The 14,007-nt window shown below is 45.0% G+C and overlaps 1 protein-coding gene across 1 annotated transcript; it reads left to right on the forward strand.

The window, feature by feature from the left end:
* Positions 1-130: 130 nt before the first annotated feature.
* On the forward strand, positions 131-13,753 carry LOC115634658 (protocadherin-like wing polarity protein stan). Its single transcript, XM_030532518.1, has 7 exons — positions 131-1,751; positions 2,093-9,374; positions 9,455-9,994; positions 10,063-11,430; positions 12,358-12,364; positions 12,767-12,831; positions 13,720-13,753. The coding sequence occupies exons 1-7, from the start codon at positions 131-133 to the stop codon at positions 13,751-13,753; spliced, it is 10,917 nt and encodes a 3,638-aa protein (XP_030388378.1).
* The last annotated feature ends 254 nt before the right edge of the window (positions 13,754-14,007 follow it).

Raw genomic sequence — 14,007 nt, forward strand, 5'->3', positions numbered from 1 at the left:
ACCAAGCGCCTTGCTACAACACCATATCAATGTTAATTGAATAAAAACAATAATTGTTTGTGGTTTGTGGGCTTTTTTACAAGCACACGACAGCAGACATACACCAAACCTGTAGACTCAACTACTTGGCATGAGTGTGGCAAAGGCAATGCAAACTAAGACCAGCTGCACCCCCTACCCGCAAATGTTCGGTTATAGCAGACGCCGGCTTAGCTTGCTGTGGCTCACAGCATTGCTTCTGCTGCTACTTCAATTTTGCGTTCACACCCATAGCTACCTAATTATTGTGCATGAGGGGACGCCTCCCGGTTCCGTCATCTTCAACGCTTCCGTGTACAAATTGGGCTCGGAGCGTCTCTATAAAATAAATGCACATAAGTCGGCCAACTTTGTGCACCACCTAGTCGCGGTCAGCCACAAGGATGGCCAAATACATTTAAAGAAATCGCTTAAGTGCGATGGCATCTATTATCCAAATCTGTTTACTTTCTATGTGGACTCAACTTCCAGTCGTCTGCGTAGCATTGATTACTACAGTCTGCCAGTGCGCATTTTCATCTCGGGCCACAATTGCAACGAGGATAGACGCATTGAACAGCAACTGCATCATCAGCATTATGAGGAGGAGGACAACACAGGGTATTCAAAGCGCAGACGGCGACGTTATGCGGTGCAACCACCTCATCTCAGTGAACAGCAGCTGCTGCTTTATGGCAACCAGCTGGAGAGCCTGAAGGAAGTGGCAGTGCAGTTAAATAATCACAGTCATAGTCGCACTGATTTTCGAGACGGTGATTTGATCTTTGGTGATAGCTTTGACAACGAGATGCGTCATCGCATATTAAGCCGTAAGCGTCGAGGAGTGGCAGATCCACTGCACTTAGAGCCGGCGCTTCATAGACGAGTGTCAGATGCGAAGCAGTGGATTTCAGAAACGTACGCATCATATGCTATACATACGACAGACAAGTGGAACCAAATCTGCTTGCGAAAGTCCCAGTTTATCAACAACCTTAATTCCTTTTTGCCGAAAAGCGTATGCCAGTACTGTAATGTTAATTTTCTCGATGTGAACGACGAGCGTTTTGCCATCGAGCATCAGAATCGTGATTTGGTTGCCAGTCGAGATGTGTGCATACATGAGTCAATGTGGAAGGTCAGCATTACATTCAATATACGTTGCAATCGCAACGATATAGTTGACTCTGATCACCGTCTGAAGATTGTCTATCATCATCAAGAATTCAATGATACGGATATTGCAAAACGCGTACGACGCGAACTGCGTAATCAGTCGCCGTATTTTGAGCAAGCCTTGTACGTAGCCTCTGTGCTGGAGGAGCAACCGGCAGGTGTTGCAGTAACGACAGTACGCGCACGTGATCCCGAGGACTCGCCAGTTGTATATTCTATGGTCTCACTATTGGATTCGCGATCGCAGTCTCTATTCAAAGTAGACTCGCGTTCTGGCATGGTTACAACCTCTGCTAGTCTGGATCGAGAGCTAATGGATGTGCATTACTTCCGAGTAGTTGCTACTGATGATAGTTTTCCGCCGCGCTCGGGAACAACAACCCTGCAGGTAAACGTGTTGGATTGTAATGATCATAGTCCGTCCTTCGAAGCAGAGCAGTTTGAAGCAAGCATACGGGAAGGTGCGACTGTTGGCTCTACGGTTATTACATTGCGCGCTACGGATCAGGACATTGGAAAAAATGCAGAAATTGAGTACGGCATCGAGGCAGTTACGGGTAAGTGGCCATACGTAAGATGTATAAAGTATATCCAGTGGGTAATTATCTTTATATTGAGCAAAGAAAGTCTCTCTGTTTGTCTGTATATTAGTCTTTTCGAGATCGCTATTTATAGCAAAGGTTAGTGGACGGAAGTTAATTTGTTCTAATTGAAAATACTTTTAAAAATTCCGTCAACAAAATTGAAATTCGAAATTTGAAACGAACTTAAATCGTTTCTTGTAGTGTCTATGAATTGGAAAAATGTTACAGTTGGATTAAAACAGATGACCTCCTGCTGATTAACACTTGATTGTCATAAATAAAATTGCAAAGTAACAAATGGAAAATTCTTTCAGATGGCACAGGTACTCCGCAGGACCAAGAGATGCCTATTTTTCGCATAGACTCCCGTTCCGGCGTAGTCTCTACGCGCAGCAGCTTAGATCGCGAGACATCTGACAGCTATCATTTGACTGTGACAGCGTCCGATATGGCGTCGGCGCAGAGCGAGCGTAAAACAGCGACAGCTAGTGTATTGATAAAAATCTTGGATGACAACGACAACTATCCACAGTTTAGTGAACGCACCTACACTGTCCAAGTACCAGAAGATCAATGGGGTGACGATAATACAGTTGCTCATATACGTGCAACAGATGCCGATCAGGGAAACAATGCTGCCATACGGTATGCAATAATTGGAGGGAACACGCAGTCCCAATTCTCTATTGACTCTATGAGTGGGGACGTAAGTCTGGTGAAGCCGCTAGATTACGAAAATGTGCGCAGCTACCGCTTGGTCATACGGGCTCAGGACGGCGGCAGTCCGTCCCGTAGCAATACCACGCAGCTGCTGGTCAATGTCATCGATGCTAATGATAATGCGCCGCGATTCTATACGTCACAATTTCAGGAGTCTGTACTGGAAAATGTGCCAGTGGGATACAATATTATTCGCGTGCAAGCCTACGACTCTGATGAAGGTGCTAATGCAGAGATTAGTTATAGCATTTCAGAAAGAGACGACAACTTTCCTCTGGCAGTGGATCCAAGAACTGGTTGGGTGCAAACCATCAAGCAGCTAGATCGGGAAGAGCAAAATCGCTTTGCCTTTCAAGTGGTGGCTAAAGATGGAGGGGTCCCACCAAAATCAGCCAGCTCATCGGTCGTTATTACAGTGCAGGACGTCAATGATAACGACCCCACCTTCAACCCAAAATATTATGAAGCCAACGTTGGTGAAGATCAGCCACCAGGCACACCTGTCACCACAGTAATAGCGACAGATCCAGATGAAGATTCACGCTTGCATTACGAGATTACTACGGGAAATACACGCGGTCGTTTCGCCATAACCTCACAAAATGGCCGAGGGCTGATAACCATTGCACAATCGTTGGACTACAAGCAGGAGAAACGTTTTTTGCTTACAGTTACAGCAACAGACTCTGGCGGTCGCACAGATACTGCAACAGTGCACATAAACATTACGGATGCTAATAACTTTGCACCTATTTTTGAGAATGCTCCGTACAGCGCATCAGTTTTTGAGGATGCACCTATTGGGACAACTGTGCTGGTTGTTTCTGCTACGGATAGTGACGTCGGAATAAATGCTCAGATAACCTACTCGCTCAACGAAGAGAGCATAAATGGACTGGGCAGTTCGGATCCGTTTTCGATCAACCCACAGACAGGCGCCATTGTGACTAGTGCTGCTTTGGATCGGGAAACCACCAGCGGTTATCTGTTAACTGTAACTGCCAAGGATGGTGGTAATCCTTCACTTAGTGATACAACCGATGTAGAGATAAGCGTAACCGACGTCAACGATAATGCGCCGTCTTTCAAGAATCCTCTCTATCAAGCCTCTATTTTGGAAGATGCACTTGTTGGTACCTCAGTGATACAAGTTTCTGCTACTGATCCAGATATTGGGCTCAATGGGCGTATAAAATATATGCTTAGTGACCGTGATGTGGAAGATGGTTCCTTTGTCATCGATCCCACATCGGGCACCATACGAACAAATAAAGGACTAGATCGTGAAAGCGTGGCCACTTATCACTTAACAGCTATAGCTGTGGATAAAGGATCTCCACCAATGTCTAGTACCGTTGAGGTTCAAATCCGATTGGAGGATGTCAACGACTCGCCGCCTACATTTGCCTCGGATAAAATTACACTGTATGTACCGGAAAATTCACCTGTGGGCTCTGTGGTAGGTGAAATACATGCCCATGATCCCGACGAAGGAGTAAATGCAGTAGTGCACTATTCAATTATTGGTGGCGATGACTCTAACTCCTTCTCACTTGTCACTCGTCCCGGCTCAGAACGTGCTCAGCTGCTTACCATGACCGAACTGGATTATGAATCCTCACGTAAGCGCTTCGAACTCGTTGTACGGGCAGCTAGTCCACCTCTGCGTAACGACGCGCATATCGAGATTCTGGTCACAGATGTTAATGACAACGCCCCGGTATTGCGCGATTTTCAAGTGATATTTAACAATTTCCGGGATCATTTTCCCAGCGGAGAAATCGGACGCATTCCAGCCTTCGATGCCGACGTCAGTGACAAGCTAAACTATCGGATCCTTTCCGGAAACAACGCGAACCTCCTACGTCTCAACAGTAGCTCGGGAGGTCTCATACTCAGTCCGCAGCTTAACACGAATGTGCCAAAGTTTGCCACCATGGAAGTATCCGTGTCGGATGGCATCAACGAAGCGAAAGCCATCATGCAGCTGTCCGTTCGATTAATAACTGAGGATATGCTCTTCAATTCTGTCACCGTTCGTCTAAATGAAATGACCGAGGAAGCGTTTCTTTCGCCGCTGCTGAACTTTTTCCTGGATGGTCTGGCAGCCATTATTCCCTGTCCGAAGGAACACATATTCATTTTCTCTATACAGGATGATACCGATGTTACTTCACGGATCCTCAATGTGAGCTTCTCGGCTAGACGACCGGATGTCTCACATGAAGAGTTCTATACGCCGCAATATCTTCAAGAACGGGTTTACCTTAATCGCGCTATATTTGCTCGCTTGGCCACTGTTGAAGTGCTACCCTTCGATGATAATCTATGTGTGCGAGAGCCCTGCTTAAATTACGAGGAGTGTTTGACGGTTTTAAAGTTTGGCAATGCCTCCGAATTTATACACAGCGATACAGTTCTATTCAGACCTATTTATCCTGTGAACACGTTTGCTTGCTCATGTCCCGAAGGATTCACGGGCAGCAAGGAACATTATTTGTGCGATACAGAAGTGGATCTTTGTTACTCAGATCCATGTCTGAACGGTGGTACTTGCATGCGACGCGAAGGTGGCTACACTTGCGTCTGCTCACCATCACATACTGGTGCCAACTGCGAGACAAGTATTAGTAAGCTGCGAACTTGCATGTCTGATGCTTGCGAGGGAGGACTAAGCTGCATGAACAATTTTCTTAGTTCCCAACCACCCCCATATACATCGACATGTGAACTGCGGGCACGCTCCTTTTCGCGGAACTCGTTTCTCACTTTTGAAAGCCTTAAGCAACGGCATCGCTTCAACCTGAAGTTAAGGTTTGCAACAGTGCAGGACAACGGACTTTTACTCTACAATGGGCGTTACAATGAGCTGCACGACTTTATTGCACTAGAAATATTATCGGGCCATGTGACTTTCTCATATTCGCTCGGCGACAAGACCAACAGCGTGTCAGTAATTCAACAGAACAAGGTATCGGATGGAAAGTGGCACGAGGTAGAAATCGCCTACCTGAATCGGACAGTCACTCTAATTCTGAACAAGTGTGATACGGCCATTGCACTAGCTGGCCATTTGGGCGATCGTTGGAGTTGCGCCAACCAAACCACGTTGCTGCTAGACAAGCGTTGTGCTTTACTTACGGAGACCTGCCATCGTTTCCTCGATCTGACTGGTCCATTGCAATTGGGTGGCTTGCCACGTATACCTGCAAATTTTCCTGTCTCTAATCGGGATTTTGTTGGCTGCATTTCGGATTTGCGCATTGACGATCGATACGTGGATCTGAATTCATATGTAGCGGATAATGGTACGATATCGGGATGTCCGCAAAAGGCTTCGCTTTGCTCCTCGGAACCCTGCTTTAATGGTGGCAAGTGTCACGAGGGATGGAATATCTACACTTGCGAATGTCCTGAAGGCTATGCAGGCAATAATTGCCAGGATATTATTCCAGCACCTTGGCGCTTTTCCGGCGATGGCAGTCTCAGCTTCAATCCGTTGCTGCGTCCTATTCAGTTGCCCTGGCTTACCTCATTCTCTATAAGAACGTGGCAACGAGACGCCTTCCTCTTCCAAATACAAATAGGGCAGAACAGCTCCGTTGTGATTTGTCTAAAGAACGGTGTAATTTACTATATCTACGATAATGAACCCATGTATTTGGCGGGTGCCTATTTGGCAGATGGTGAGTGGCACCACATTGAGATTAAATGGCTGGGTGCAGAAATACAGTTCTCCGTGGATTACGGCCAGCGTACTGGTGCTGTACCAATGTCACAGAAAGTACAAGGTCTTTATGTTGGAAAAATTGTGATAGGCAATGTTGATGGTACCATTGGATCGGTGCAAGATGCAGTGCCTTTTGAAGGTTGCATACAGGATGTTCGCATAGGAGCAGGACAGTCGGTTCTTTCTCGCCCTACCATACGTGAGAATGTAGAGGACGGCTGTGCATCACGCGCCGAGTGTCCTAGTTCCTGTCCACTGCACTCTACCTGCCAAACGCAATGGGATGGATCAAGCTGCGAGTGTCTCTCTGGTTATGTGGGTCCTGAGTGCTCCCCCATATGCACAGTTAAGCCCTGCATGGCTGGAACTTGCCGAGCCAACGTCAGTGAGCCCCGCGGATACCATTGTGAGTGCAACAGCACCTACCAGCATGGCGACTATTGCGAGCGCACTGTACAACAGCCCTGTCCTGGTGGTTGGTGGGGTGAGCGCGTATGTGGACCCTGCAAGTGCAATCTGAAGCAGGGCTACCATCCAGATTGCAACAAAACAACAGGACAATGTTATTGCAAAACGAATCACTATCAGCCGCTCAATGAGACGGCGTGTCTGGCTTGCGACTGTTACTCCATTGGGTCCTTTAACAGCGCTTGCAACAGGCTGACGGGCCAGTGCGAATGTCGGGAAGGTGTGATTGGTAGACGTTGTGACTCTTGCTCAAATCCTTATGCCGAAGTTACGCTAAATGGCTGCGAGGTTGTCTATGACGCTTGTCCACGCTCTTTTGCTGCAGGTATTTGGTGGCCTCGCACACCATTGGGAAGCACCACCATTGAGAATTGCCCCTCACCAGCTCGGGGAAAGGGACAACGAAATTGTGACAGCAACACAGGTAGTTGGGGACCGCCGGACATGTTTAACTGTACTTCTGATCCATTTGTGGAACTGCGCAGGCAACTGTCCCAGCTGGAGAAATTTGAGTTAGAGCTAAATTCATTCGTGGCTATCAAATTGGCAGAGAATTTGCAGAATGCCTGCCAGACTGTAGATCGCAACAGCATGCCGAAAAAACCACAGCTCAAGGACAATCGGCGTTACAAAATGGAGTCGTCTTTCTTGTTAAATGAAGGCAATAATGTATGGTCGCATGAATTGGACATGGACTACCTCTCGGATGAATTGAAGTTCACGCATGATCGCTTGTACGGCGCAGATCTACTTATTACCGAAGGTATTTTGCAAGAGCTGATAAACTATGAACTTATGCAAAGCGGCCTAAATCTGTCCCATAGTCAGGATAAGTATTTTATAAAGAATTTGGTAGATTCTGCCAGCGTCATCTTGGATCGCAAATACGATGGTGAATGGAAACGCGCCACAGAACTCATACAACGTGGTCCAGATGACCTTGTAGATGCCTTTAACAAGTATATGGTGGTGCTAGCGCGATCGCAGCATGACACTTACACGAATCCCTTCGAGATTGTGCAGCACAATATGGTGTTGGGCCTAGACATCATTACCACAGAATCGCTTTTTGGCTACGAACCGGAGCAGCTAAGTGAATATCACAAGACGAAGTACCTGAAGCCAAATGCCTTTACAACAGAGAGTGTGATTCTACCCGATACAAGCGGCTTTTTGCAACACTCGTCTAAGCAAAAGCCCGTAATTACATTCCCCAAGTACAACAATTATATTCAAGACAAGCACAAATTTGACAAATATACTAAAGTGCTTGTTCCTTTAGAAATGCTTGGTATCACGCCACCGGATAGCAATGAAGTGACGCAGGGCAAGAATGCTGACCACCGCGCTATAGTCGCTTATGCACAATACAAGGATGTTGGTCAGCTGTTGCCAGAACTTTTCGATGAGACTATTACACGTCGCTGGAGCGTCGATGTGGAGGTAGCTACACCCATTTTGTCTCTGCAAATCCTCGTGCCGTCATCAGAGCGAGAAGAAAAACACTTCGAAATACCTTCTCGCAAAATATCATCTTCCCAAAAAACTATCTCGAGCAGCACAGGTAGCACAGAACAGGAATTTGTCGAAGTTTTCGACGTGCCCAAGACTCCAACGAGCAGCACTGGTAGCAGTGAACACATGATTGAGGATATACGTATTACTGCTCATGAAATACCACCTCCAGCATCCAAGGAGCATATAGACACCAGCAGCAACGAGGCTGCAGAAGAGGAAGAACCACACATTCGCGTCAACTTTGATGACATTGAGTTTCACGGAAATTCTGGTGAGGAAGTAGCTAGCTCGCCAGAACTGCTAAATCCGAACTATGAAGGGGACAGCAATGAACAGCCCAAAGGCGAAAATGATGCCATCTATCGAGATCGTCGTTTGGTCAAACGTCAAGTAGAGATAATTTACCCATCGGACCAAGTGCAGGCACCGCAACACGTGATATATCGATCACTTGGGTCGCCCCACCTTTCCCAGCCTATTAAGCTGCAAATGTGGTTAGACATTGATGCTACACGCTTTGGACCACGTTCTAATCCGCAGTGTGTGCGCTGGAACTCCTTCACCAACCAGTGGACACGACTCGGCTGCCAAACGGAAATACCCGACTTCGATAGCGATTACTCGCAGAGCCAGCAGCATGGACAGTTTCCCATTATTGTCAATTGCACGTGCACACACATCTCAAGCTACGCCGTAATTGTGGACATCATTGATCCCGAGGATATCCCAGAGCCGTCACTGCTTGTGCAGATCACATCGTACTCAGCGTTTATGGTATCTTTGCCACTGTTGTTGGGCGTTCTGGTGGCACTGGCGCTGCTACGAGGACAGCAGACCAACTCAAACACCATTCACCAAAATATTGTACTCTGCATCTTCTTTGCCGAGCTGCTTTTCTTCGTCGGCATGCAGTCGCGTCGACATCTGCTTGAGAACGAATTCCCCTGCAAGCTCATAGCCATTTGCCTGCACTATTTCTGGCTAGCGGCATTTGCGTGGACAACCGTCGACTGCGTGCACTTGTACCGAATGTTGACGGAGATGCGCGATATTAATCACGGTCCGATGGGGTTCTATTTTGCAATGGGCTATGGCGCACCAGCTGTGGTGGTCGGACTATCCGTTGGTGTTCGTGCACACGAGTATGGAAACAGTCTATTGTAAGTATTATTACACATGCACAGTGTAGTGTCACACACTCATTATTTGGAGCCTCACGTAATGCCATTTTTAATTGCAGCTGTTGGCTATCCGTGTACGAGCCTGTGGTCTGGTGGCTAGTCGGACCAATTGCCGGCATGTCTCTGGTCAATTTGCTTATATTATTTGTGTCGGTGAAGGCCGCTTTTACGCTCAAGGATCATGTGTTGGGATTTGGCAATTTACGCACGCTACTTTGGCTTTCGGTGGTTTCGCTGCCCTTAATGGGTGTGATGTGGGTATTGGCCGTATTAGCTGCTTCGGAAAACTCTCAGCTTTTAAGTCTACTGCTTTCTGGTGTGGTTGTTCTCCATGCTTTATTCTGCCTAATTGGATACTGCATCATTAACAAGCGAGTTCGCGAGAATTTACAACGAACTTGCCTACGATGCATGGGTCGAAAAGTGCCTCTGCTTGACTCCTCTATGGTTGTGAGCAATAGCTCACATAACGTGAACGGTGCGGCCAGACCAAACAACTTCCTAGCTGGAAACTATGACACGAGCAGGCGCAATATTGGCATAAGTGCATCCAGTACAACGTCACGCAGTACAGCTAAGACGAGTTCTAGTCCTTATAGGTAAGTAAAAAGCATTAGGTGGCATGCTCCTTAAATCTAATTGCTTTGCATTATCTACCCCTTCTTAGCGATGGGCAACTGCGTCAAACTTCTACATCGACTTCAAACTACAATTCAGCAAGCGATGGGCCTAGTTTCCTACGCGGCTTTGATTCTTCAACCACTGGCCGCAGCCGTGAAGAAAAGACACGCCGTCAACGTAAGGATTCGGATTCAGGCTCGGAAACAGATGGCCGCTCACTGGAACTGGCGTCAAGTCATTCCAGCGACGACGACGAGTCGCGGACAGCCCGCTCGTCTGCCACACATCGAAGCACAGCAATTAGTGCGACGCCTGCATATTTACCAAACATCACAGAGCACGTGCAGGCCACAACTCCTCCCGAATTAAATGTGGTACAAAGCCCTCAACTATTTCCGAGCGTTAACAAGCCCATCTATACGCCGCGATGGTCGAGCCAACTACCCGAGGCTTATTTGCAAAGTCCGCCAAATATTGGGCGCTGGTCACAGGATACCGGCTCTGATAATGAGCACGTGCACGGCCAGAAAATGACCATTTCACCTAATCCTTTGCCTAATCCTGATCTCACCGATACTAGTTATCTACAGCAGCATCACAACAAGATAAACATGCCACCTTCAATACTAGAAAATATACGGGATGCGCATTGTACAGACCACGGCTACGAAGACAGTTTGTATGGGCGACGGGGCGAATACCCGGAAAAATATGGCTCGTATAAGCCACCTAGTCACTATGGCAGTGAGAAGGACTATCCAGGCGGAGGCGGTGGCTCACAAATTGTGGGCCACTTGCGCACTTTTCATCCAGATGCGGCCTATCTCAGCGACAACATTTATGAAAAGCAGCGTCCATTAGGAAGCGGATATTTGGGGGCCAAGTCCGAGTCGCCTTATCTGTCAAAGGATCGCATTACTCCCGACATATATGGCTCCCGGGATGGGCACTACAGCCTCAAACGTCAGCCTACCTACACCACCGACTCTCTGCACTCCGTGCACTCGCTGCTCAAGAACGATTATCAGCAGCAAAAGCAACAGTTGCCGACACAGATACACACGATGCCACGGCAGCCAGGTGATTATCACTCAGATCGTCTGTCCGAAGGCTCAGACAAAAATGGCTATCATTTTCCTTACACCGCCGAGGAGGATCATCTACAGACAGCCCGAAAGCTTAGCCACACACAACCACCGTCTTTGCATGGATCGCAGCAGCTTCATAGCGGCCATCTCGGACATGGACATGCTACAGGACTTGTGAACGACATGAATAATCCAGGCTTATTGGCCCGTCATCCGCTCAACGCAAGTGGTGGGTCGCGGCACAGCTCCCGGGCCTCTTCACCCCCTTCAGGTATGGTGGCGACCATGCAACCGCTAGGGCCCCTCGCCAGCATCACAGACACTGAGTAAGTAGCTGGCAAACACAGTTGTTTTCTAGTTTCGGTTTCTTGTTATCGTTTGCGTTTCGATGTCTAACCATTCATTTCTTTTTCCTTGTGTAATGAGTTTGGTTAAGTTGCGGTTTTGGGTGCTGGGTGATAAACCACAAGTGAACAAACTTTGGCCTAAACACATCCCTAACCAGCTTATGCTTTTGTACTCAATGTGAATCAAACTCCTGTATTTCTTATGTTTGTGGTTTTAGTTCAAAGGCCTTATACATTTACAGTTGCAGCTGTATTTTATTTTGAAGATGTGTTTTTTTAGTTATTTTTTTCGTTTTTATTTTCTAACTTGCTTAAAGCCCAAAAATTAATCCTACATATATCAATTGATTCTCATTTTCTTTTCTACATGACATCTGCCATAAAAAAAAATCCAACTACAATAAAAACAAATAATTTCCAATCATGGGTTGCGCCTCAAAACCTTATCGAAAACAACAATTCAAACAAAAAACAACAAAAATGAATATAATGCAATGATATGATACAAACATTTTTGATGCGCACACACATACTCGAATACCATTAAAAAAAACTCACACACACACGCACACTCACATGCCATGCTCATGCAAAACTTTCAGCTGGTCCTGGGAACGTTTAAAACAAATCTAATTTGACTATCTTTCACTTCTATTCTCTTCAACTTTTGCTCTGCTCTGAAATGCTTTGTGCTTTGAAAAACACAACAATTTACAAACAAATCCACATATACACACACACACACACACACACACACACACACACACACACATACACATACACATGCACATCAACTGAAATCCTTGCATCGCAAAACAATGGTGGCTGTTTGCGCGCCAACTTCTTAACAACAAACATGCAACCAACTACAACTCGACACACTGACAACTTGCAACTACTCAACAGCTCAGAGGTAAACCACAATCAATCGAATTTAAAAGCTACACTACTCTCATCATTTTTCATCATTGACTGTATATTTTAAAGCAACATTTTTGTCCTTCTCTATATAATTTAAGCGCACACAATTTCTGTTGTTTGGTTTAATTTTAAAACTTGTACAAATAATTGTAAATACGTATTATTTTCGCACAGTTATCACATAAGTTAAATATGAAACGACCATTTAACTGTAAATACATTCGTCGCATTATAAAATTGCAATTGCATCAGATCTGCTCAATCGATTTATTTGAAATATTAATTTTTAAATTTATGCTTTAATTGCACAAACATTAAGCGTCAGACACCAAACCAAAGCTACTACCATTACAACAAAACTTATTGCCAAACACACATCTACACATTTCCACAGTTCGACATTATTTGGCTGCAACGCAGACAGAGGCGGCAACAATATCCTTGGTCATTGAAAATATGGTACCAGAATATGTACACGACAAACTTCTATTTAACTAAAAGTCTTTCCCTAGCCTTGCACATTCAAGCTACCGATCAAAAATTAATGTAAACATTCGCACAAATTGGAAATATTACTATATACTCGAGGCTTTCACATACTCGCTCGCTAGGAGCGCAGATAAATTGAATAAAAACACACATATTCGTATAGTTAGGCAATAAAAACGAAAAAAATCATGGCAATTTAATGATTAATATTAGAGCTGTATTTACATTTGCCGAGAACAATAAAACAGTAATTTCAATTTATTAATTAGCGATGAGATGCTCGAGGATGTTTAAAAAAGCAAACATGTATAATATGTAATTACTGTATCCCCACTCCATTTACTATAAATTGCAAAAGAGGGCAGTATCTGAAAACATAGCATTACTGCAAATTAAAATGACAATAAATTAGTTTCCCTCAGTGACACAAAATCCCTATGCAAAAGCTCTACACCTAAACAGAATCACTCACCTACTATTACATACAAAAACACAATACACATAAAATGCATTTACACGTACATTTAAGCTATTAATTTCTATATATTCTGAATTCTGAATGTGCAGACATTTGAATCAGTGCGATTTCTTCTCTTATCTTTTATTTGAATTGTTTATCATTTTCGTAATTACATACAATTTAATGGCAATTTGGTACTTCTTTGGCATGCATAAATATTTTAACACACATATACTATAGTAGTGAACGACATTCTATCTTGCACGCAATTTTCAAATGTTTGTGCATGTTTGTAGACGGCTTTGCGTACGAGATGTTGACCGAAGATTAGGTAAAGTTTCAATTGAAAGTAAATATTTAATATTTATATTTCCCTGTTTGCCTTTCTTGCGATACAGGCGGAATATTGATGATGACGAAACCACGGTGTGACGACTGCCTAGCAATGTGCAACCACAAAAGAAGCAATGCACTAAAAGCAACATGAACAGATTTGCAACAATTAGACGCAAGCCTCAATATAAAATAAACATAAATTGTTAAGGCTTGCAGCTTAAGTGCTGCTTATTTTCGCCCCGAAGAAGAAAAAGCTTAAATAAGATGCTACAAGAAACTGCAAATCTAAATCAAATCTATTCTTGGCAATATTAAACAATGAACTATTTTGCAGCTATCTGTATATTAAT

This window comes from Scaptodrosophila lebanonensis, unplaced genomic scaffold (genome assembly GCF_003285725.1).
Source record: "Scaptodrosophila lebanonensis strain 11010-0011.00,11010-0021.00 unplaced genomic scaffold, SlebRS2 tig00000001-arrow-pilon, whole genome shotgun sequence".
In the NCBI taxonomy this organism is placed as follows: Eukaryota; Metazoa; Arthropoda; class Insecta; order Diptera; family Drosophilidae; genus Scaptodrosophila; species Scaptodrosophila lebanonensis.

Excerpts from the sequence above, each read along its gene's own strand:
- LOC115634658 (XM_030532518.1), top strand. The coding sequence starts at position 131 with ATGAGTGTGGCAAAGGCAATGCAAACTAAGACCAGCTGCACCCCCTAC. Across the intron at positions 1,752-2,092 it reads CGGCATCGAGGCAGTTACGG|ATGGCACAGGTACTCCGCAG; the intron begins GTAAGTGGCCAT and ends AAATTCTTTCAG. Across the intron at positions 12,832-13,719 it reads CCTTGGTCATTGAAAATATG|GCGGAATATTGATGATGACG; the intron begins GTACCAGAATAT and ends CTTGCGATACAG.